We start from the raw sequence: 24,187 nt of genomic DNA, 5'->3' as shown, positions 1-24,187 counted from the left end.
AAAAATATACTATAATACGTTTTTATTTTCCATAGATCCCCCTGGAAAACCTGAAGTTATTGATGTCACTAAGAGTACTGCATCACTGGTGTGGACGAGACCAAAGCATGATGGTGGCAGCAAACTTATTGGCTACTTTGTGGAAGCTTGCAAATTACCTGGTGATAAGTGGGTTCGGTGCAATACAACTCCCCATCAAATACCCACAGAAGAGTACACTGTGACTGGTTTGGAAGAAAATGCTCAGTACCAATTTAGAGCAATTGCCAAGACAGCAGTTAACATTAGCCGACCTTCAGAACCTTCTGATCCAGTGACCATTCATCCGGAAAATGGTAAGGAATGCAAAAGCATTAGATGGCTCTGGTAGGAGTCTGTGCATGTTGGGAACTAACACTCACGTGAAGAATGAGACATTTATCTCTTACTAGATTRATTAACTCTTGGTCTCATTCCTTTCAGTTCCTCCCAGAATAGAACTGGACGTGTCTATGCAATCACTGCTTACAGTAAAAGCTGGAACAAATGTGCGTCTGGAGGCAAATGTGTATGGCAAGCCAATGCCAACAATCACCTGGAAGAAAGAAGGAGAAGTTTTAAAGCCATCTGAAGGTGTTAAGATCACCASTAAGAGAAATCTTGCCACAGTTGAGTTGTTCAGTGTTAACAGGAAGCAAACAGGAGATTACACTATTACTGCCGAAAATGCAAGTGGGTCAAAGTCAGCAACCATCAGACTTAAAGTACTTGGTAAGCTAAAGACTGTCTATTGATAAATATACTTATAATTAAATGAAATAGCAAGGGATAGAGCTGTGACAATGTGATGTTGATTTTGTAGATAAGCCTGGCCCACCAGCCTCGGTCAAAATCAAACACATGTATGCAGATCGTGCAATGCTTTCTTGGGAGCCTCCTCTGGAAGATGGAGGTTCAGAGATTACAAACTACATTGTAGACAAGCGTGAAACAAGCAGACCTAAYTGGGCCCAAGTCAGTGCCAATGTACCCATCACAAGCTGCACAGTGGAGAAACTGATAGAAGGACACGAGTATCAATTCCGTATTTGTGCTGAAAACAAGTACGGTGTTGGAGACCCTATCTTAACTGAACCAGCAGTTGCTAAGAATCCATATGGTAAGCACTTTGTGAAATAATCTCATTAGTCACTGGTTTTTTGTCTRCACTTATGAATGTGAACATAATTTTCAAATAAATCTCCACAGATGTACCCGGACCTTGTGATCCACCAGTAATTAGCAATGTAACGAAAGACTTTATGACTGTTAGCTGGAAGCCACCAGCTAGTGATGGTGGATCCCCAATAACTGGTTATATACTTGAGAAGCGTGAAACTAAGGCTCTTAACTGGACAAAAGTAACCAGAAAGCCTGTGATTGAAAGAACYGTTAAAGCTACTGGACTCCAAGAAGGAACAGAATATGAGTACCGGGTGATAGCATTGAACAAGGCTGGACCTGGCAAGCCTAGCGCACCATCTAAAGCAGTGTATGCTCGTGATCCTCAATGTAAGCTAAAAGTCTCAGATACTTTCCATCATTTCCAAATACTATCATGCAGCATTTGGTATGCTAACTTTATGTTATTTTAACTCCCAGATCCTCCTGGCCCACCTGCTTTCCCCAAAGTGGTTGATACTACTCGTAATTCGATAAGCCTGTCATGGAGCAAACCAGCATTCGATGGAGGAAGCCCTATTATTGGTTATCTGGTGGAATCCAAAAGAGCTGACACAGACAACTGGGTCAGATGCAATCTACCCAAGAATTTGCAGGCTACGCAGTTTGTGGTGACAGGGCTGATGGAAGATACAGAGTACCAGTTCCGTGTTTATGCTGTCAATAAGATCGGATACAGTGATCCAAGTGACGTTCCTGATAAACACACTGCCAAAGACATTTTAAGTATGTTCACTGAAAACAAATTGCCTTRTTGACTTTTGCTTTAATTAATGGGATGAGCTTCAAAGACACACTTTGTCACAGGTCTCAGGTGCAGATTAATTTGGAATAAGTTTTTACTCAAAAAATGTGGGCTAAGAGTAGCCAATATGGAAGAAAACAGAGCAGTAAGGAACAGAGTAGAATTTAGCTGGTGTCTGCTTTTTTCATGTGTATGCTTTGTAGCCTTCTGCCTCCTCTTTAATCTTCAATATTTTTTTCTTTTTCTAATCCTAAAATTAGAATTCTCAGATCTCTCATCTTTCTTAAAACTTTCAGTAATCTTCATATCTTCTAAACAATTTGAAGCCAAGATTACTATTCTAAGCAGATGTGTGACACCCTTTGATTGTATGACACTTACTCCTTAAGAGATGTGCTTGCTTTTGTATGCATTTTGCTATACGTACAAAAGCATTGCTTCACAAAACTGTCTTAGTTCAAGAAAAGCAGTAGAGTCCAGGAAGCTCTGAGACTCCTTTGAATTCTAGAGAAACTTTATAACCTAAATGGTGGAAAAGGGAGGAAAAAAGAAGGTGAAATCAATGCAAAAAAATGGCAGTTGCAAATTATCTTCAAACAGGAGTCAGGACACTTACTAGCATCATCACAGGCATGCAAAGTTGACAATTTAATTACATAATTAAAGATGACGCTTTAATTACATATTTTTTTCTGTTAAACAYAGTTCCACCTGAAGGAGAACTTGATGCAGAACTAAGGAAAGTCCTTGTGTTGCGTGCTGGAGTCACAATGAGACTTTACGTGCCWGTAAGAGGACGTCCACCTCCTAAGATTTCATGGTCTAAAGTGGGTGCCAACCTAAGAGACAGACAAGGATTAGACATCAAGTCAACYGATTTTGATACCTTCCTGCGTTGTGAAAATGTAAATAAATATGATGCTGGAAAATACGTCCTCAGTCTTGAGAACAGCTGCGGCCAAAAGTCATACACTATTGTTGTAAAAGTACTTGGTAAGTCTCAGGGCTTTCCCCATTATAATATATTTGTTAACTTTTCAACTGATTTTTTAGATTTTGTTACTAAGTCAAATGTGGTGGTGTTGTATTTATCCAGATACTCCAGGCCCACCCATTAACCTGATTGTAAAGGAAGCATCTAAAGATTCTGCCTACATTACATGGGAACCTCCTCTGGTAGATGGGGGCAGTCCAATCACCAATTATGTTGTTGAAAAACGTGATGCAGAAAGAAAATCATGGTCCACAGTAACAACAGAATGTCCAAAGACAAGCTACAGGATTAGTAACTTAGAAGAAGGCAAATCTTACTTCTTCAGAGTTTTTGCTGAAAATGAATATGGTATTGGTGATCCTTGTGAAACTCGTGATGCTGTCAAAGCTTCTGGTAGGCAAAATGAATCCTTTTTACCTGTTTTTTAAATTCAAATAATTTTTTTCCATTTGAAATTATACTTATGATGCTTTCCTTCCTTCTAGAAACACCTGGGCCAGTTGTGGATCTAAAAGCTTCAGCTGTAACAAAATCCTCATGCAGTTTGGTATGGAAGAAGCCTATCAGTGATGGTGGAAGCCGTATTTCTGCATATATTGTTGAGGTCCTTATTGGTGAAGATAAATGGCAAGAAGTCATGCGYGGAAAGAACCTCCATTTTTCAATGAGAGACTTAAAAGAAGGACAAGAATACACTTTTAGAGTGAGGGCCCAAAATGATGCTGGATATGGAACTCCATCAGAGATCACAATTGTAGCAAGAGATGATGTTGGTGAGAAGCAAGATCRTTAATTCTAATGCTTTACTTACCCAAATTATATTTTATGCATACTACCATTACTATGTGTGCATACGAATAAGACACCTTGAAAACAGCATCTTAATTTTACCACAGAGCTTATGCATAGTGGAATAACTGGTTTCCTTCATTTTTTACAGCGGCACCTGAGCTTGACTTAAGAGATCTACCTGATTTGTGCTATACAGCTAAAGAGGGTAGCAATTTCCGTCTCAAAATCCCTATGAAAGGCAAGCCTGTCCCAACTGTAACTTGGAAGAAGGATGAAGACCAGGCCATTACTGAGAGTGGAAGAGTCGCATTTGAATCTACAGCAGTTAACACCACTCTTGTAGTGCATGACTGCCAGAAAGCTGATGCTGGAAAATACACWATAACTCTGAGGAATATTGCTGGCAGCAAGGAAGGCACAATTTTTGTGAAAGTTGTTGGCAAACCTGGCATACCAACAGGTCCRGTGAAATTCGAAGAAGTCACAGCTGACGCCATGACCTTAAAGTGGGGCCCTCCAAAAGATGATGGTGGTTCAGAAATCACTAACTATGTTCTAGAGAAGAGAGATAATGTACACAATAAGTGGGTGACTTGTGCCTCTGCAGTCCAGAAAACCACATTTAGAGTGACGAGACTTCATGAAGGAAATGAATACACATTCAGGATCAGGGCTGAAAATAAATATGGAGTAGGGGAAGGTCTTAAATCAGAACCTGTCATTGCAAAACATCCATTTGGTAAGTATTCATTGTAATTTTTGGAATCTAAAAAATTCATTTTAGGGGTGATAATAATTTTCAACATTACTGCATTTTTTCAATGTTATTCAGATGTCCCAGATGCTCCTCCACCTCCMAATATTGTTGCTGTTCGGCATGAGTCTGTAGCTTTAACTTGGACTGATCCCAGAAGAACTGGAGGTTCACCAATCACAGGTATGTCCCCCAAAAACCTTCCTGCTATTTCAGTTCTTGACAGTTCTTTCTCTCTGTCAAAAAGTAAGACAGAAGTAACAGTGTTCATGTACTAAATTGAGTGAGTGCTTGATTGATYGATTGATTKATTRACTGATTTCACTGGTTTATGYCCTATTTYTWAAAATAAATAACTCAAATATTGGGRAAATACTCACTGAGAAACAGTATCTTTGCTCAGAGCCAAAATATCTAAAGAAATAAAACCAAACTGACCTGTAGGTGACAATACTTGGGTCTATAAAATTAGCAATTTGCATTTACAAACATCTCATTGTTGCAATTAGGTACACCTGTCATGTACGTCCACATCCATTTCTTAATCTGGTTTTCAGCGCTCCTCTTGCACAATGCRTGTGCAACGTACAGTACAGGCACTAAGATGTTTCACAATGTTGTGAGAAATTAAGTTTTCTAGAACCACCCCCCCCCCATATTTGCATCTCATTGTTTATCTTCTAGGTTATCACATTGAAGTTAAAGAAAGAAATAGTCTTCTGTGGAAGAGAGCAAATAAAACACCGATAAGAATGAAAGATTTCAGAGTGACAGGGTTAACTGAAGGTCTGGAATATGAATTCAGAGTAATGGCAATCAATATGGCTGGAGTAGGTAAACCAAGTCTTCCATCTGAACCAGTTGTGGCACTTGATCCTATTGGTAAGTCATCAGGAGAATATAAAGGAACATTCTGAAATTTGAAATAGCTTTTGTTTGACTGCTATTTGTTATTTTTTCTTCTAGATCCTCCTGGGAAACCTGAAGTTATCAATGTAACCAGGAATTCAGTAACACTCATCTGGACAGAACCAAAATATGATGGTGGACATAAATTGACTGGCTATATTGTTGAAAAGCGYGATTTGCCCAAAAAGACTTGGATGAAAGCTAATCACGTGAATGTTCCAGACTGYGCATTTACTGTAACTGACCTTATTGAAGGCTCCAAATACGAGTTCAGAATTAGAGCAAAGAACACTGCTGGAGCTATCAGTCCTCCATCTGAATCAACAGGAACCATAATATGCAAGGATGAGTATGGTATGTAGATGGCACTGAAAAGATAGAATTGTGCTTGAATAAMTAATACCAAATCTCTTTTGTTTCTTATCCCTATGTTCTTGTTCTAACAATCAAGATTTTTTCTTTGTTTTGACAGAGGCACCAAGCATTGTTCTGGATCCTACTTTGAAGGAAGGTTTAACAGTAAAAGCAGGAGAAACCATCACCCTGTCTGCTATTAGTATCCGTGGCAAACCACCTCCAACTTCAGCATGGTCAAAAGCAGGGAAAGATTTTAGACCTTCGGAGCTTGTGCACATTGAAACCAAACCAACTTCTTCTACTCTAAGCGTCAAATATGCAGCCAGAAAAGATTCTGGAGAATACACAATCACTGCAACCAATCCTTTTGGCACTAAGCAGGAGAGTGTACATGTGAAAGTTTTAGATATTCCAGGACCTCCAGGACCTATCGARATCAGCAATGTTTCAGCAGAAAAAGCGACTCTTACATGGACACCTCCTGCAGAAGATGGTGGATCACCAGTCAAATCATATGTTCTTGAAAAGAGAGAAACTAGTAGACTGCTCTGGACATTGGTTGCTGAAAACATTGAGAGCTGCAGGCATGTTGTTAGCAAGCTCATTCAAGGAAATGAATATGTTTTCCGTGTCTCAGCAGTAAATCAGTATGGAAAGGGTGAACCAACACAGTCGGAACCAGTTAAAATGGTGGATAGATTTGGTAAGGAGAACAAGCTAAGAGATTCCAGTGTAGTTTTATTAATTTCTGAAGGCTTGAGTTTTGGTTTAACTATTATTTTCTTCCTGAACAGGTCCTCCAGGCCCTCCTGGAAAACCAGAAGTAACAAATGTGACTAAAAATACTGTCACAGTTACCTGGAAAAGGCCAGCTGATGATGGYGGAAGTGAAATCACAGGTTACCATGTGGAGCGAAGAGAAAAGAAAGGTTTAAGATGGGTTAGAGCAACAAAGAAACCAGTTTCAGATCTTAGATGCAAAGTAACTGGTCTTCTGGAAGGAAACGAATATGAATTCCGTGTCAGTGCAGAAAATAGAGCTGGAGTCGGACCACCGAGCGACACTTCAAACTCAGTCCTTTGCAAAGATGTTGCATGTCAGTATCATGTTTTTCCTATTTAGGGGTGGGTGGGATGGGCAGRGAGAACATTCAGAGAGCATAAGAATGACTTTTGCTGTAATGTAATGTTTTACCTCTTATTTGCTTTTCAGACCCACCAGGTCCACCTTCAAATCCAAGAGTGACTGATACCACAAAGACAAGTGCATCTTTAGCCTGGGGCAAGCCTCACTATGATGGTGGTCTTGACATCACTGGCTATATAGTAGAGCATCAGAAAGAAGGAGAAGATGAATGGGTGAAAGACACCATAGGGACCGCTTTAAGAATCACTCAGTTTGTTGTAGCTCATCTGCAGACAGGGGCCAAGTATAATTTCAGAATCTTTGCCATGAATGCTGCAGGCGTCGGTGAACCAGCAATAATTCCAAGTGTGGAAATCAAAGACCGAGAAGAGATTCCTGACTTTGAACTAGATGCTGAGCTAAGAAGAACGCTTGTTGTTAGAGCAGGATTAACTATTCGGATTTTTGTACCAATTAAAGGGCGTCCGACTCCAGAAGTTACATGGACAAAAGATGATGTTTCACTCAAAGGACGTGCCAGTATTGAAAATACTGACTCTTTCACACTCTTGATTGTCACAGAGTGCACCAGATATGATGCAGGAAAATATGTAATGACTCTTGAAAATGCTGCTGGTAAGAAGACTGGCTTTGTAAATGTAAAGGTCTTGGATACACCAGGGCCACCAATAAACCTTAAGCCTAGAGAAATAACCAAAGACAGCATCACCCTCCAATGGGATATGCCTCTGGTAGAYGGAGGTTCACGTATAATCAACTACATTGTTGAGAAACGTGAATCAACTCGCAAGGCATATTCAACAGTCACCACCAACTGCCAGAAGTGCTCCTTCAAGGTTCCTAATTTGGCTGAGGGGTCTGAGTACTATTTCAGAGTACTGGCTGAAAATGAGTACGGTATTGGCGAGCCAGCTGAAACTACAGAACCAGTAAAAGCTTCTGAGGCCCCATCCCCTCCTGAGAGCCTGAATATCATGGATGTAACACGRAACTCAGTAAGCCTAGCTTGGCCAAAACCAGAACACGATGGTGGCAGCAAGATCACTGGGTATGTAATTGAAGCACAGAGAAAAGGAACCAATCAGTGGGCACACATTACCACTGTAAAAACACTGGATTGTGTTGTAAAGAATCTCACTGAAAATGAAGAGTATACTTTCCAGGTTATGGCAGTTAACAGTGCTGGAAGAAGCGCCCCAAGAGAAAGCAGACCAGTTATTATCAAGGAGCAAACAATGTTACCAGAGTTTGACCTCCGTGCTCTTTACCAGAAAACAGTCATTGCCAAAGCTGGTGACAATATCAAGATAGAAATCCCTGTACTTGGGCGTCCAAGGCCTACTGTGACTTGGAAGAAAGAAGACCAGATACTTAAGCAAACACAAAGGGTAAATTATGAAAACACTGCAACTGCAACCATACTGACCATCAATGAATGTATTCGAAGTGATAGTGGCCAATATCCACTGTCAGCTAAAAATATTGTCGGAGAAGTTAGTGAGGTAATCACAGTTCAGGTTCATGACATTCCTGGACCGCCTACTGGACCAATCAAATTTGATGAAATTTCATGTGATTTCCTGACATTCTCATGGGAGCCTCCTCTGAATGATGGTGGTGTACCAATAAGTAACTACATTGTAGAAATGCGTCAGACTGACAGCACCACATGGACTGAATTGGCAACTACAGTGATACGTACCACGTTTAAAGCCACTCGTCTCACCACCGGAGTTGAGTACCAGTTCCGMGTTAAAGCTCAAAACAGATATGGAGTTGGTCCAGCCATCACTTCAGAGTCTGTAGTTGCCAACTACCCATTTAAGGTGCCTGGGCCCCCTGGCACTCCTCAGGTGATTGCAGTCACCAAAGAATCCATGACCATTAGCTGGAATGAGCCAGTTACTGATGGTGGAAGCCCAATACTGGGATACCACATTGAAAGAAAGGAGCGAAACAGCATTGTTTGGCAGACTGTAAGTAAAATGTTGGTGTCAGGCAACATCTTTAAATCATCTGGACTTACCGATGGCATTGCATATGAATTCCGTGTTATAGCAGAAAATCTGGCTGGCAAGAGTAAGCCAAGCAAGCCATCTGAGCCTGTGTTTGCCCTGGACCCAATAGATCCACCTGGGAAGCCGATACCTCTGAACATCACAAGACATGCAGTTACACTGAAGTGGACTAAACCAGAATATAATGGAGGTTTTAAGATAACTGGCTACACTGTTGAAAAAAGAGACCTTCCTAATGGCCGTTGGCTGAAGGCTAATTTCAGCAATATCCTAGAGACTGAATTCACTGTAAGTGGTTTGACGGAAGACGCTGAATATGAATTCCGTGTGATTGCTAGGAATGCTGGTGGAGCTGTTAGTCAGCCCTCAGAGCCATCAGATGCAATCACATGTAGAGATGACATTGAAGCACCAAGGATAAAGGTGGACGCTAAATACAAGGACACCATAGTGCTGAAGGCAGGTGAAGTTTTCAGACTTGAGGCTGATGTTTCAGGTCGCCCTCCACCAACTATGACATGGACGAAGGGAGAAAAAGAACTTGAAAACACAGCAAAATTAGAAATAAAAATAGCAGATTTCTCTACCATTCTCGTCAATAAAGATTCCTCAAGAAGAGATGGTGGTGCTTATACACTTACTGCAACAAACCCTGGTGGCTTTGCCAAGCATATCTTCAATGTCAAAGTTCTTGATAGACCTGGTCCCCCAGAAGGRCCTTTGGCTGTGTCTGAAGTCACTGCAGAAAAATGTGTGCTGTCATGGCTACCCCCACTGGATGATGGAGGAGCAAAGATTGACCATTATGTGGTTGAAAAACGTGAAACAAGTAGATTGGCATGGACAGCTGTAGCCACAGAAGTTCCAGTGACTAAACTGAAGGTTACTAAACTGTTGAAGGGCAATGAGTACGTGTTCCGAGTCATGGCTGTTAACAAATACGGAGTCGGGGAGCCTCTGGAATCAGAGCCCACTCTTGCAGTAAATCCATATGTTCCACCTGATCCACCTAAAACACCTGAAGTTACAGCAATTACAAAGGATTCTATGGTTGTCTGTTGGGGCCATCCTGATTCTGATGGTGGGAGTCCAATAACTAACTATATTGTGGAACGTCGAGACAGGACTGGTCTGCGGTGGGTGAAATGTAACAAAAAGCCTGTAACTGACTTACGTTATAAAGTGTCTGGACTGACTGAAGGCCATGAATATGAGTACAGAGTCATGGCRGAAAATGCTGCTGGTGTCAGTGAGCCAAGCCCAACCAGCCCATTCTATAAAGCCTGTGACACTGTATTTAAGCCTGGTCCCCCAGGTAATCCTCGTGTTTTGGACAGCAGCAAGTCTTCGATTACAATTGCATGGAACAAACCAATATACGATGGTGGTTCAGAGATCACAGGTTACATGGTTGAGATTGCACTACCTGAAGAAGATGAGTGGAAGATTGTAACTCCACCAATGGGTCTAAAGGCCACTTCTTTTACCATCACTGACTTGAAGGAAAATCAAGAGTATAAAATACGGATATATGCTATGAACTCTGAAGGTCTTGGGGAACCTGCTCTTGTTCCTGGCACTCCAAAAGCTGAAGAAAGAATGCTACCTCCAGAGATTGAACTTGATGCAGAGCTACGTAAAGTTGTAACTATCAGGGCTTGCTGTACCCTAAGACTCTTTGTCCCAATTAAAGGAAGACCAGCACCTGAAGTAAAATGGACAAGAGAACATGGGGAATCTTTGGATAGAGCRAGCATTGAATCAACAAGCTCTTATACTTTACTTATTGTCGAAAACGTGAATAGATTTGATAGTGGCAAATACATGCTGACAATTGAAAACAGCTCAGGTAGTAAGTCRGCATTTGTGAATGTCAGAGTTCTTGATACTCCAGGGGCACCTCAAGATTTGAAAATAAAAGAAGTTACAAAATCTTCAGTTACACTCACATGGGAGCCTCCTCTCATAGATGGTGGCTCTAAAATAAAAAATTACATCGTTGAAAAGCGTGAATCAACAAGAAAAGCTTATTCAACTGTTAATGCCAACTGCCACAAGACCAGCTGGAAAGTTGATTCACTGCAAGAAGGCTGTAACTACTACTTCAGAGTCCTRGCTGAAAATGAATATGGAATAGGCCTTCCAGTTGAAACTTCAGAATCCATAAAGGTATCAGAAAGACCACTTCCACCAGGGAAAATAACTTTGTTGGATGTGACAAGAAATAGCGTATCCTTATCTTGGGAAAAACCTGAACACGATGGTGGTAGCAGAATTCTGGGCTACATTGTAGAAATGCAAAGCAAAGGCAGTGAAAAGTGGTCAACCTGTGCTACAGTGAAAGTTACAGAAGCCACTGTCACGGGATTGATCCAAGGTGAAGAATACACCTTCCGTGTTTCAGCTCAGAACGAGAAAGGTATCAGCGATCCTCGCCAGCTGGGTATACCGGTTGTCGCAAAGGACCTTGTGATCCCACCAGCTTTCAAACTGCTATTTACCACTTTCAGTGTTCTAGCAGGAGAGGACTTAAAGGTTGATGTTCCTTTTGTTGGTCGACCCAAACCAGCAGTGACTTGGCATAAAGATAATATAGCACTGAAGCAGACTACAAGAGTAAATGCAGAAAGCTCAGAAAACAACACAGTGTTAACAATAAAAGAAGCATGCAGAGARGATGTGGGAACATATTTAGTTAAACTTACAAACTCTGCTGGCGAAGCAACTGAGAACTTAAATATTGTTGTCCTTGACAAACCAGGACCTCCAACTGGACCAGTAAAAGTAGATGAAGTAACAGCAGACAGTATTACCATTTCCTGGGAACCACCCAAGTATGATGGTGGTAGCTCTATCAATAATTACATTGTAGAGAGAAGAGACACTTCCACCACGACTTGGCATATTGTCTCAGCTACTGTGGCAAGAACAACTATAAAAGCATGTCGTTTAAAGACTGGCTGTGAATATCAGTTCAGAATCGCAGCTGAGAACAGATATGGCAAGAGTACCTATCTCACCTCAGAGTCAATCGTAGCCCAATACCCATTTAAAGTTCCTGGTCCACCTGGAACTCCTTTTGTAACCAACGTCTCAAAAGACAGCATGGTGGTACAGTGGCATGAGCCAGTCAACGATGGCGGTAGCAGGATCATTGGGTATCACCTGGAGCGCAAAGAAAGAAACAGCATTCTGTGGGCTAAACTGAATAAAACACCTATTCCAGATACCAAATTTAAGACAACTGGCCTTGAGGAAGGTCTTGAATATGAATTCAGAGTCTATGCAGAAAACATAGTGGGAATTGGAAAGGCAAGTAGAGGTTCTGAATGCTATACTGCACGTGACCCATGTGACCCTCCAGGCCGCCCAGAAGCTGTAATTGTCACAAGAAGCTCAGTAACACTTCAGTGGAAGAAACCTATATATGATGGTGGAAGTAAGATCACAGGCTATGTTGTTGAAAAGAAGGAATTGCCTGATGGCCGTTGGATGAAAGCGAGCTTTACAAATGTCATTGATACTCAGTTTGAAGTAACCGGTCTAGTTGAAAACCAGAGATATGAGTTTCGTGTTAYAGCACGAAATGCTGCAGGTGTTTTCAGCGAACCATCTGAGAGCTCAGGGGCAATTACAGCAAGAGATGAAGTAGAACCACCTCAAATAAGTATGGATCCAAAATTCAGAGACACTATTGTAGTGCATGCTGGCGAGTCATTCAAGCTTGATGCTGATGTTCATGGCAAGCCAATACCTTCCATTCAGTGGTTAAAAGGTGATCGTGAGCTGACAAGCACTGCTCATATGGAAATTAAAACTACTGATTTTGCAACAAGCCTTAATGTGAAGGAAGCCACAAGAGTTGACAGTGGGCAGTATGTACTACTGGCAAAGAACGTTGCAGGTGAAAAGAAGGTTCCTGTTAACGTCAAAGTTCTTGAYAGACCTGGGCCACCAGAAGGACCTGTTGAGATAACAGGGGTTACAGCTGAAAAATGTACAYTGTCATGGAAGCCTCCACTACAAGATGGTGGTAGTGATATTTCACACTACGTTGTGGAAAAGCGGGAAACCAGTCGCTTGGTGTGGACCATCGTTGACTCAAATGTGCAAACCTTGAATTGCAAAGTTACAAAACTTCTAGAAGGAAATGAGTATGTTTTCCGCATCATGGCAGTAAATAAATACGGTGTTGGTGAACCTCTTGAGTCTGACCCGGTAGTCGCAAAGAACCCATTTGTAGTGCCACTTCCTCCAAAGGCTCCAGAAGTCACAGCAGTTACCAAGGATTCTATGATTGTTGTGTGGGAAAGGCCAGCCTCAGATGGTGGCAGTGAAATCCTAGGCTATGTCCTTGAAAAACGAGATAAGGAAGGTATTCGTTGGACAAGATGTAACAAACGCCTGATAAGTGAACTGCGATACAGAGTGACTGGTCTTATAGAAAATCATGATTATGAGTACAGAGTTTCGGCTGAAAATGCTGCTGGTCTCAGTGAACCAAGTCCACCTTCTGCTTACTACAAAGCATGTGATCCTATTTACAAGCCAGGTCCACCCAACAATCCTAAAGTTACGGATGTTACAAGATCTTCAGTTTTTCTTTCATGGGGTAAACCTATCTATGATGGTGGCTCTGAAATTCAAGGATACATTGTTGAAAAATGTGACGTAAGTGATGGAGAATGGGCAATTTGTACCCCTCCAACTGGAATTAAGAATACTCACTTGGAAGTAGAAAAATTAGTGGAAAAACATGAATACAAATTCCGCATATGTGCAGTTAATGCAGCAGGAGTTGGAGACCATGCAGATGTTCCTGGTTCTGTTATTGTGGAAGAAAAGATGGAGGCACCAGACCTTGACCTTGACATGGAATTAAGGAAGATTGTAAACGTGAGAGCAGGAGGTTCCTTAAGACTCTTTGTTCCCATCAGAGGTCGTCCAACACCTGAAGTAAAATGGGGTAAAGTGGATGGTGATATCAGAGAGGCAGCTGTTATTGATACCACTAGTAGCTTTACTTCCCTTGTTCTAGATAACGTTAACAGGTTTGATTCTGGAAAGTACACTTTGACCTTGGAAAACAGCAGTGGAACGAAGTCTGCCTTTGTCAGTGTAAGAGTACTGGATACCCCAAGTGCACCTGTTAATTTGAAAATCAGAGAGGTCACTAAAGACTCTGTTTCACTTTCATGGGAGCCTCCTCTCTTGGACGGTGGAGCAAAAATAAAGAATTTCATTATTGAAAAGCGTGAAGCAACAAGAAAGGCATATGCAGCTGTTGTAACAAACTGCCACAAGACTTCATGGAAAGTAGATCAACTTCAGGAGGGCTGCTACTACTTCTTCAGAGTCTCTGCTGAGAATGAATATGGAATTGGCCTCCCTGCAGAAACCAGTGACCCAATTAAAGTTGCTGAAGTTCCACAGCCTCCTGGAAAAATAACAGTGGATGATGTAACAAGAAACAGTGTCTCACTAAGCTGGGCGAAACCCGAACATGATGGTGGTAGCAAAATCATACAGTATATTGTTGAAATGCAAGCAAAGGGTAGTGAGAAGTGGTCAGAGTGTGCTCGTGTTAAAACACTCGAAGCAGTTGTTACTAATCTAACTCAAGGGGAAGAATATCTTTTTAGAGTAATGGCTGTAAATGAAAAGGGCAAGAGTGATCCTAGAGCACTCGCAGTTCCAATAGTTGCCAAAGACCTGGTGATTGAACCTGACGTAAGACCCGCTTTCCACAGTTACAGTGTTCAGGTGGGACAGGATCTGAAAGTAGAAATACCGATTGCAGGTCGACCTAAACCAACTGTCACCTGGGTAAAAGATGGCCAGCCATTAAGGCAGACAACAAGAGTCAACATTAGCGATTCAACTGATCTCACTATATTGAATCTTAAGGAAACCAGCAAAGAAGACAGTGGCACTTATGAAATCACTGTGGCTAATGTCGTTGGGCAAAAGTCTGCCTCTGTTGAAATTATTACTCTAGACAAACCTGACCCTCCAGTCGGGCCTGTGAAGTTTGATGAAATAAGTGCAGAAAGTATTACGCTGTCATGGAATCCCCCAGCATACACAGGTGGCTGCCAAATCACCAACTACATTGTCCACAAGAGAGATACAACAACCACTGTATGGGAAACAGTTTCAGCTACTGTTGCAAGAACTACTCTGAAGGTGACTAAACTGAAAACTGGTTCAGAATACCAGTTCAGAATATTTGCTGAGAACAGGTATGGGCAGAGTTTTGGATTGGATTCTGCGCCAGTTGTAGCACAGTATCCTTACAAGGAACCAGGACCTCCTGGYACACCATTTGTGACAACAGTTACAAAAGACTCGATGGTCGTACAATGGCATGAACCAATAAGTGATGGTGGCAGTAAAGTGCTGGGCTACCATCTTGAGAGAAAGGAGAAAAACAGTATTCTGTGGACAAAAGTAAACAAGACTATTATTCAGGACACAAGTTTTAAGACTAATAACCTTGAAGAAGGAATTGAATATGAGTTTAGAGTTTCTGCAGAAAATATTGTTGGTGTAGGCAGAACAAGTAAAGTTTCTGAGTGCTACGTAGCTCGTGATCCATGTGATCCTCCAGGCTGCCCAGAAGCTATAATAATAAAAAGAAGCGCTATTACTCTACAGTGGACCAAACCAGAATACGATGGTGGAAGTAAGGTTACTGGTTACATTGTAGAGAAACGTGACTTACCAGATGGTCGCTGGATGAAAGCTAGCTTCACAAACATCATTGAAACTCAGTTCACTGTAACAGGACTTACTGAAGACCAAAGATATGAATTTAGAGTAATTGCAAAGAATGCTGCAGGTGCAATAAGCAAACCTTCTGACAGTACAGGACCAATAACAGCAAGGGATGAAGTTGAACTTCCACGAATTTCAATGGATCCGAAGTACAGAGAAACTATTGTTGTAAATGCTGGTGAAACATTCAGACTTGAGGCTGATGTTCATGGAAAGCCACTACCGACCATTAAGTGGTACAAAGGAGATAAAGAGCTTGAGGACACTGCTAGATACGAAATAAAGAACACAGATTTCAGTGCATTAATAATTGTAAAAGATGCTATTAGAGTTGATGGTGGGCAGTACATTCTAGAAGCCTCTAATGTTGCAGGAACAAAGACAGTTACAGTAAATGTAAAAGTCTTGGACAGGCCAGGACCTCCAGAGGGCCCGGTCCAAGTGACAGGAGTTACAGCTGAAAAGTGTGCATTGGCATGGGGTCCTCCTCTTCACGATGGTGGCAGTGATATTTCTCATTACATTGTTGAGAAGAGAGAAACTAGTCGCCTGGCATGGACTGTGGTTGCTCCAGAGGTTATACCTACAATGCTGAAAGTAACAAAGCTTTTGGAAGGAAACGAATATGTCTTCCGTATCATGGCAGTTAACAAATATGGAGTTGGTGAGCCATTAGAATCTGCACCAGTAATGATGAGAAATCCATTTGTGGTTCCTGGACCGCCAAAGGCATTGGAAATCACCAACATCACAAGGGATTCTATGACTGTCTGCTGGACCCGGCCAGATAGTGATGGAGGTAGTGAAATTGTAGGGTATATTGTAGAAAAGAGAGACCGAGCAGGCATCAGATGGATAAAATGCAATAAACGCCGAATTACAGATCTGCGATTAAGAGTCACAGGATTGACGGAGGATCATGAATATGAATTCAGAGTTTCTGCTGAAAAYGCTGCTGGAGTTGGTGAACCAAGCCAAGTTTCTCCCTACTTTAAAGCTTGTGACCCAATGTTCAAGCCTGGCCCACCCACAAATGCCCATGTTGTGGATACCACCAAAAGTTCAGTTACACTCGGTTGGAGTAAACCTATTTATGATGGTGGTTGTGAAATCCAGGGATACCTTGTAGAAATCTGTAAAGCAGATGAAGATGAATGGTCACTTGTTACTCCACAGACAGGTATACGTGCCACTCGGTTTGAGATCAAAAAGCTAAYTGAACATCAAGAATACAAACTACGAGTGTGTGCTCTCAACAAGATCGGTGTGGGAGAGGCTGCATCGGTGCCTGGTACGATTAAACCAGAAGACAAACTTGAAGCTCCAGAACTTGATATAGATTCAGAGCTAAGGAAAGGCATAGTKGTTAGGGCTGGTGGGTCTGCTAGGATTCACATACCGTTCAGGGGACGACCAACACCTGACATCACATGGTCCCGAGAAGAAGGTGAATTCTCAGAAAAAGTTCAGATTGATAAAGGCATAAACTACACACAACTTTCAATTGACAACTGTGATAGAAATGACGCTGGAAAGTATATTCTTAAGTTGGAGAACAGCAGCGGCTCTAAATCTGCTTTTGTTACARTAAAAGTCTTGGACACACCGGGACCCCCACAAAACTTAGTGGTAAAGGATATAAAGAAGGATTCTGCTGTATTATCTTGGGAACCACCAATTATTGATGGTGGTGCAAAGGTAAAGAATTAYGTAATAGACAAGCGTGAGTCAACCAGGAAGGCATTTGCAAATGTAAGCACTAAGTGTGCCAAGACAAGTTTTAAAGTTGAAAATCTTACAGAAGGAGCAATTTATTACTTCAGGGTTATGGCTGAAAATGAGTATGGAATTGGTGTTCCAGTTGAAACCAAGGATGCTGTCAAAGCCTCAGAGCCACCTCTGCCTCCTGGGAAAGTAACACTCACTGATGTGACCCAGAGAAGTGCATCACTTATGTGGGAAAAACCTGAACATGATGGAGGTAGCAGAATTTTGGGATACCTTGTTGAAATGTTGCCTAAAGGAACAGAAAAATGGAGTGTTGTTAGTGAGAGTAAAACATGTAATGCAGAGGTGTCCGGTTTGAGTCCAGGACAGGAATATCAATTCCGTGTGATTGCCTACAATGAAAAAGGAAAAAGTGATCCCAGAGCACTTGGAATTCCTGTGATAGCTAAAGACTTGACTATTGAGCCAAGTTTCAAACTGATGTTTAATACATACAGTATACAAGCTGGAGAAGATCTGAAGGTAGAAGTACCATTCATAGGTAGACCCAAACCTACTATTACTTGGACAAAAGATGAACAGCCACTGAAACAGACAACCAGATTAAATATTGAGAATACAACAACATCAACTATTTTACATATTAAAGAAAGCAACAAGGAAGACTTTGGTAAATATACAGTAACAGCAACAAACACAGCAGGTACAGCAACAGAGAACCTGAGCATAATTGTACTGGAAAAGCCTGGCCCACCACGAGGACCTGTCCGCTTTGATGAAGTTAGCGCGGACTTCGTTGTTTTATCATGGGATCCACCTGATTATACTGGTGGTTGTCAGATAAGCAACTATATAGTAGAAAAGCGTGACACAAGCACTACCACATGGAACATTGTGTCAGCAACTGTTGCAAGAACAACTATCAAAGCCACAAAGCTTAAAACGGGTTCTGAGTACCAGTTCAGGATTTCTGCTGAAAATAGATATGGGAAGAGCTCTCCTTTGGCTTCTAAACCAATTGTCGTGCAATACCCCTACAAGGTGCCTGGACCACCTGGAACCCCATTTGTTACAGCAGCATCCAAGGACCATATGATTGTACAATGGCATGAACCAGTTAATGATGGAGGAAGCAAAATTCTTGGTTACCATCTTGAGCGTAAAGATAAAAACAGCATTCTTTGGACAAAACAGAACAAGTCACTTATTGTGGACACCAAATATAAAACGGACGGCCTTGAAGAAGGTCTTGAATATGAGTTCAGAGTTTCTGCTGAAAACATCGTTGGCATTGGCAAAGTCAGCAAAGTATCAGAGCTGTATGTTGCCCGAGATCCTTGTGACCCACCTGGCCGCCCAGAGGCCATTGTTGTTACAAGAAGTAATATCACACTGAAATGGAAAAAGCCAGAATATGATGGTGGAAGCAAAATAACTGGTTATATTGTAGAAAAGAAAGAACTGCCAGATGGTCGCTGGATGAAAGCCAGCTTTACAAATGTGTTGGAAACAGAATTTACAGTAAGTGGTCTTGTTGAGAACCAGCGATATGAATTCAGAGTAATTGCAAGAAATGCAGCAGGTTGCTTGAGTGAACCATCTGAAAGTACAGGGCCTATTACTGCCAGAGACGAAATTGAAGCACCAGGAGCTTCCTTGGATCCTAAATACAGAGATGTCATTGTTGTCCATGCTGGAGAAACCTTTGTTCTTGAAGCTGATATCCATGGCAAACCTATTCCTGACGTTACCTGGTCAAAAGATGGTAAAGACCTTGAAGAAACAACTGCAAGAATGGAAATTAAATCTACCATTGAGAAAACAATTCTTACTGTCAAAGACTGTATAAGAATAGATGGAGGTCACTATACCCTAAACCTCAAAAATGTTGGTGGCACCAAATCTATACCAATCACTGTAAAAGTGCTTGACAGACCAGGACCTCCAGAAGGACCTTTGAATGTTACAGGAGTAACTGCAGAAAAATGCTACTTGTCGTGGTCTCCACCTTCACATGATGGTGGTTCTAGTATCTCACATTATATCATTGAGAAGAGAGAGACAAGCAGGCTTTCATGGACACAGGTAGCAACAGATGTGCAGGCTCTTAACCACAAAGTGACCAAACTCCTTCCTGGCAATGAATACATTTTCCGGGTAATGGCAGTGAATAAGTATGGAATTGGAGAGCCCTTGGAATCTGAACCAGTTGTGGCTCGTAATCCATACAAACCCCCTGGTCCTCCTTCAACACCTGAAGTTTCAGCCATCACAAAAGATTCTATGGTGGTAACATGGGGTCGCCCAGAAGACAATGGGGGAGCTGAAATTGAAGGTTACATACTTGAAAAACGAGACAAAGATGGTATCCGGTGGACCAAATGCAATAAGAAGCGGCTGACAGACTTGCGATTCAGAGTAACAGGTCTAACTGAYGGGCATTTCTATGAATTTAGAGTGTCTGCTGAAAATGCTGCAGGGGTAGGGGAACCCAGTGGGCCATCCATTTTCTATCGTGCTTGTGATGTATTATATCCACCAGGCCCACCTAGCAACCCAAAGGTTACAGATACTTCCAGGTCATCTGTTTCCCTTGCCTGGAGCAAGCCCATTTAYGATGGTGGTGCTCCTGTTAAAGGGTATGTAGTAGAAGTAAAAGAAGCCGCTGCTGATGAATGGACTACCTGCACCCCACCAACAGGCCTACAAGCAAAACAGTTCACTGTGACCAAATTAAAAGAGAACCAGGAGTATAACTTCCGCATCTGTGCCATCAACTCAGAAGGAGTAGGAGAGCCTGCGACTATACCTGATGCAGTCTTAGCAGAGGAAAAGACCGAACCTCCTGAAATTGAACTTGATGCAGATCTCAGAAAAGTAGTCACTGTACGTGCCAGTGGTACTTTACGCCTGTTTGTCACCATCAAAGGAAGACCAGAACCTGAAGTTAAATGGGAGAAAGCAGAAGGAACAATTACTGAGCGAGCTCAGATTGAAGTCACCAGTTCCCACACGATGCTGGTCATTGACAATGTCAATAGATTTGACAGTGGTAGATACAATCTTACTTTAGAGAAYAACAGTGGCAAAAAATCAGCTTTTGTTAATGTCAGAGTGCTCGATACACCTAGTGCACCTGTAAACCTGACAGTCAGAGAAGTGAAAAAAGATTTTGTAACGTTAGCCTGGGAACCACCACTTATTGATGGTGGAGCTAAAATTACCAACTATGTAGTTGAAAAGCGAGAATCCACAAGAAAGGCATATGCCACAGTTACAAGCAACTGTACTAAGAATTCCTTCAAGATTAGTCAGCTMCAAGAAGGATGTAGTTATTTCTTCCGTGTTCTAGCTGTAAATGAATATGGGGCTGGCTTACCAGCAGAAACTGCTGATCCAGTTAAGGTGTCTGAACCACCTTCTCCACCTTCAAAGGTCGTTCTTGTTGATGTGACTCGCAATTCTGCTTCAATTAAATGGGAAAAGCCAGAGAGCGATGGTGGWAGTAAAATTACTGGTTATGTAGTAGAAATGCAGACTAAAGGAAGTATCAAATGGAGTGCATGTACACAGGTGAAAACGTTGGAAGCAACAGTAACAGGCTTAAGTATGGGAGAAGAGTACAGTTTCAGAGTGATTGCTGTTAATGAAAAAGGAAAAAGTGATCCAAGAGAACTTGGWGTCCCGGTCATTGCAAAAGATATTGAAATCCAGCCATCTGTTGAGCTCCTTTTTAACACATTCACCGTGAAAGCTGGAGATGATCTTAAGATTGACATTCCATTCAAAGGGCGACCTCTTCCCACTGCTACCTGGAAGAAGGATGGGAATCCCTTAAAAGAGACAACCAGGGTAAATGTTCAGACATCAAAGACTTTAACTTCAYTGTCCATCAAGGAAGCTTCATATGAAGATCTGGGACTTTACGAATTACATCTTTCAAATACTGCTGGATCAACAACAGCTTCTTTAACTGTAGTTGTCCTTGACAGACCAGGACCACCAACTGATGTTAAAATCGATGAAGTTAGTGCTGATAGTGTAACTCTGTCTTGGAAACCTCCAGCATATGATGGTGGATGTCATATTAGCAATTACATTGTGGAGAAGAGAGATACTACTACAACAACATGGGAGGTGGTATCTGCAGCAGTTGCAAGAACATCAATTAAAGTGTCTCRACTTGTCACTGGCTCTGAATATCAGTTCCGTGTTTGTGCAGAAAACCGCTACGGGAAAAGCACTTACACTAATTCTCCTTCTGTTGTGGCAGAGTATCCATTTAAACCTCCAGGTCCACCTGGAACTCCTCGTGTGGCACATGCAACTAAATCTTTCATGATCGTAACTTGGCAGGTACCAGTTAATGACGGAGGTAGCGTAGTACTGGGATATCACTTGGAGCATAAAGAAAGAAGCAGCATTCTTTGGACAAAAGTTAACAAGAGCCTCATAACTGACACACAAATGAAAGTTACAGGCCTTGATGAAGGACTGATGTATGAGTATCGTGTGTATGCAGAAAACATTGCTGGAATAGGCAAATGCAGTAAAGCGTGTGAACCAGTTGCTGCAAGAGATCCATGTGATCCTCCTGGTCAACCAGAAGTTACTAATATTACAAGAACGTCTGTCTCACTGAAGTGGACTAAACCAGAATACGATGGTGGAGCTAAAGTTACGGGATATATTATTGAACGCAGAGAACTCCCAGATGGTCGTTGGCTAAAATGTAATTTTACCAATGTGCAAGAAACATACTTTGATGTAGGTGGACTTACAGAAGACCAGCGTTATGAATTCCATGTGATTGCAAAGAATGCTGCTGGACTCTTCAGTCAGCCGTCTGAATCAACTGGACCTGTTACTGTAAAAGATGATGTAGAGGCTCCAAGAATTATGATGGATGCCAAATTCAGGGATGTTGTAGTTGTGAAAGCTGGAGAAGTGTTCAAAGTCAATGCTGATATTGCAGGACGGCCAATACCAGTGGTTTCATGGACAAAGGAAGGCAAGGAGCTTGAAGGAAAAGCCAGAATTGAAATAGTCTCAACAGATTTCACTACTGCAATAACCATTAAGGACTGTATCCGACGTGACTCAGGACAGTATGTACTAACATTACAGAATGTTGCAGGAACAAAATCTTTGGCAGTTAATTGCAAAGTACTTGACAGACCTGGCCCACCTGCAGGTCCATTAGAAATAAACGGCCTTACTGCTGAGAAGTGCCATTTATCATGGGGACCYCCTCAAGAAAACGGCGGCGCAGATATTGATTATTACATTGTGGAAAAACGTGAGACCAGCAGAATTGCCTGGACACTTTGTGAAGGAGAGCTTAAAACAACATCTTGTAAAGTGACAAAATTACTGAAGGGTAATGAGTATATTTTCAGAGTGATGGGAGTTAACAAGTACGGCGTTGGTGAGCCTCTAGAAAGTGTTGCTGTCAAAGCCCTAGACCCGTTTACAGTTCCAAGTCCACCTACATCTTTAGAGATCACCAATGTGAGCAAGGATTCAATAACTCTGTGCTGGGCAAGACCTGAGTCTGATGGAGGCAGTGAGATCTCTGGCTATGTAATTGAAAGGCGCGAGAAAACCAGCCTAAGATGGATTCGTGTGAACAAAAAGCCAGTTTATGATTTAAGAGTGAAATCATCGGGTCTCCGTGAGGGATGTGAATATGAGTTCCGGGTTTATGCAGAAAATGCYGCTGGCCTCAGTCTCCCAAGTGAAACCACACCATTGATTAAGGCAGAAGATCCAATCTTCTTGCCATCGCCTCCATCAAAACCCAAGATTATGGATTCTACAAGGTCAAATATCACAATTGGTTGGACAAAGCCACTGTTTGATGGAGGTTCTCCAGTAACAGGATACACAGTTGAATACAAGAAAACTGATGAAACTGACTGGACAACAGCTATTCAGAATTTAAGAGGCACAGAATATACCATAACTGGATTAACATCAGGCTCTGAGTATGTTTTTAGAGTGAAATCCATTAACAAGATGGGTGTCAGTGAACCAAGTGATGTCTCAGAACCTCAGGTGGCAAAAGAAAGAGAGGAAGAACCTGCCTTTGATATTGACAGTGAAATGCGTAAGACATTAATTGTAAAGGCTGGTGGATCATTCACAATGACCGTTCCTTTCAGAGGCAAACCAGTCCCAAATGTAACGTGGAACAAAGCAGACACTGATCTCCGYACACGTGCAAGCATTGACACCTCAAGTAATTGTACATCACTTACTATTGAAAAAGCAACAAGAAATGATTCTGGAAAATACACATTAACATTGCAAAACATCCTGAACACTACCACCTTGACTTTAATTGTCAAAGTTCTTGATACTCCTGGCCCACCATCTAATATTGCAACAAAAGATGTAACTAAAGAATCYGCTGTGTTATCTTGGGATGTTCCTGAAAATGATGGTGGAGCACCTGTAAAGAACTATGTAATTGAAAAACGAGAAGCTAGCAAAAAAGCGTGGGTCACTGTGACAAACAACTGTCATCGCCTGWCCTACAAAGTGACTGGTTTGCAAGAAGGTGCAATTTACTACTTCCGTGTATCTGGAGAAAATGAATATGGTGTTGGAGTGCCTTTGGAGACCAAAGAGGGAACAAAAATAACAGGTATGTTTTACTATGAAAAAAAGTTTGCTAATACTTGAAACAATATATGTTTTAAAATGTTCACTTAAAAATAACGTCAAAAGTTTTAAATCGGCATACAATAAAATAGGTAATTTT

The 24,187-nt window shown here is 41.7% G+C and overlaps 1 protein-coding gene across 1 annotated transcript in view; it reads left to right on the top strand.

Moving 5' to 3' along the window:
* LOC130572206 (titin-like) overlaps nt 1-24,187 on the top strand; it is a 236,009-nt gene that overhangs the window by 183,320 nt on the left and 28,502 nt on the right. The window contains exons 250-264 of the mRNA XM_057363729.1: nt 36-335; nt 463-750; nt 842-1,138; nt 1,228-1,530; nt 1,621-1,926; nt 2,651-2,938; nt 3,042-3,332; nt 3,425-3,712; nt 3,880-4,470; nt 4,564-4,668; nt 5,170-5,367; nt 5,452-5,748; nt 5,867-6,454; nt 6,546-6,848; nt 6,965-24,070. Of these exons, the coding sequence (XP_057219712.1) occupies nt 36-335; nt 463-750; nt 842-1,138; nt 1,228-1,530; nt 1,621-1,926; nt 2,651-2,938; nt 3,042-3,332; nt 3,425-3,712; nt 3,880-4,470; nt 4,564-4,668; nt 5,170-5,367; nt 5,452-5,748; nt 5,867-6,454; nt 6,546-6,848; nt 6,965-24,070 (21,549 nt within the window). The remainder of the gene's footprint in view (nt 1-35; nt 336-462; nt 751-841; nt 1,139-1,227; nt 1,531-1,620; nt 1,927-2,650; nt 2,939-3,041; nt 3,333-3,424; nt 3,713-3,879; nt 4,471-4,563; nt 4,669-5,169; nt 5,368-5,451; nt 5,749-5,866; nt 6,455-6,545; nt 6,849-6,964; nt 24,071-24,187) is intronic.

Source organism: Malurus melanocephalus, unplaced genomic scaffold (assembly GCF_030028575.1).
Source record: "Malurus melanocephalus ecotype Western Australia unplaced genomic scaffold, MMel_1.1 scaffold_30, whole genome shotgun sequence".
Classification (NCBI taxonomy): Eukaryota; Metazoa; Chordata; class Aves; order Passeriformes; family Maluridae; genus Malurus; species Malurus melanocephalus.
The sequence above is the reverse complement of the archived record's forward strand: the minus strand, read 5'-3'. Positions and strand labels throughout refer to the sequence as shown.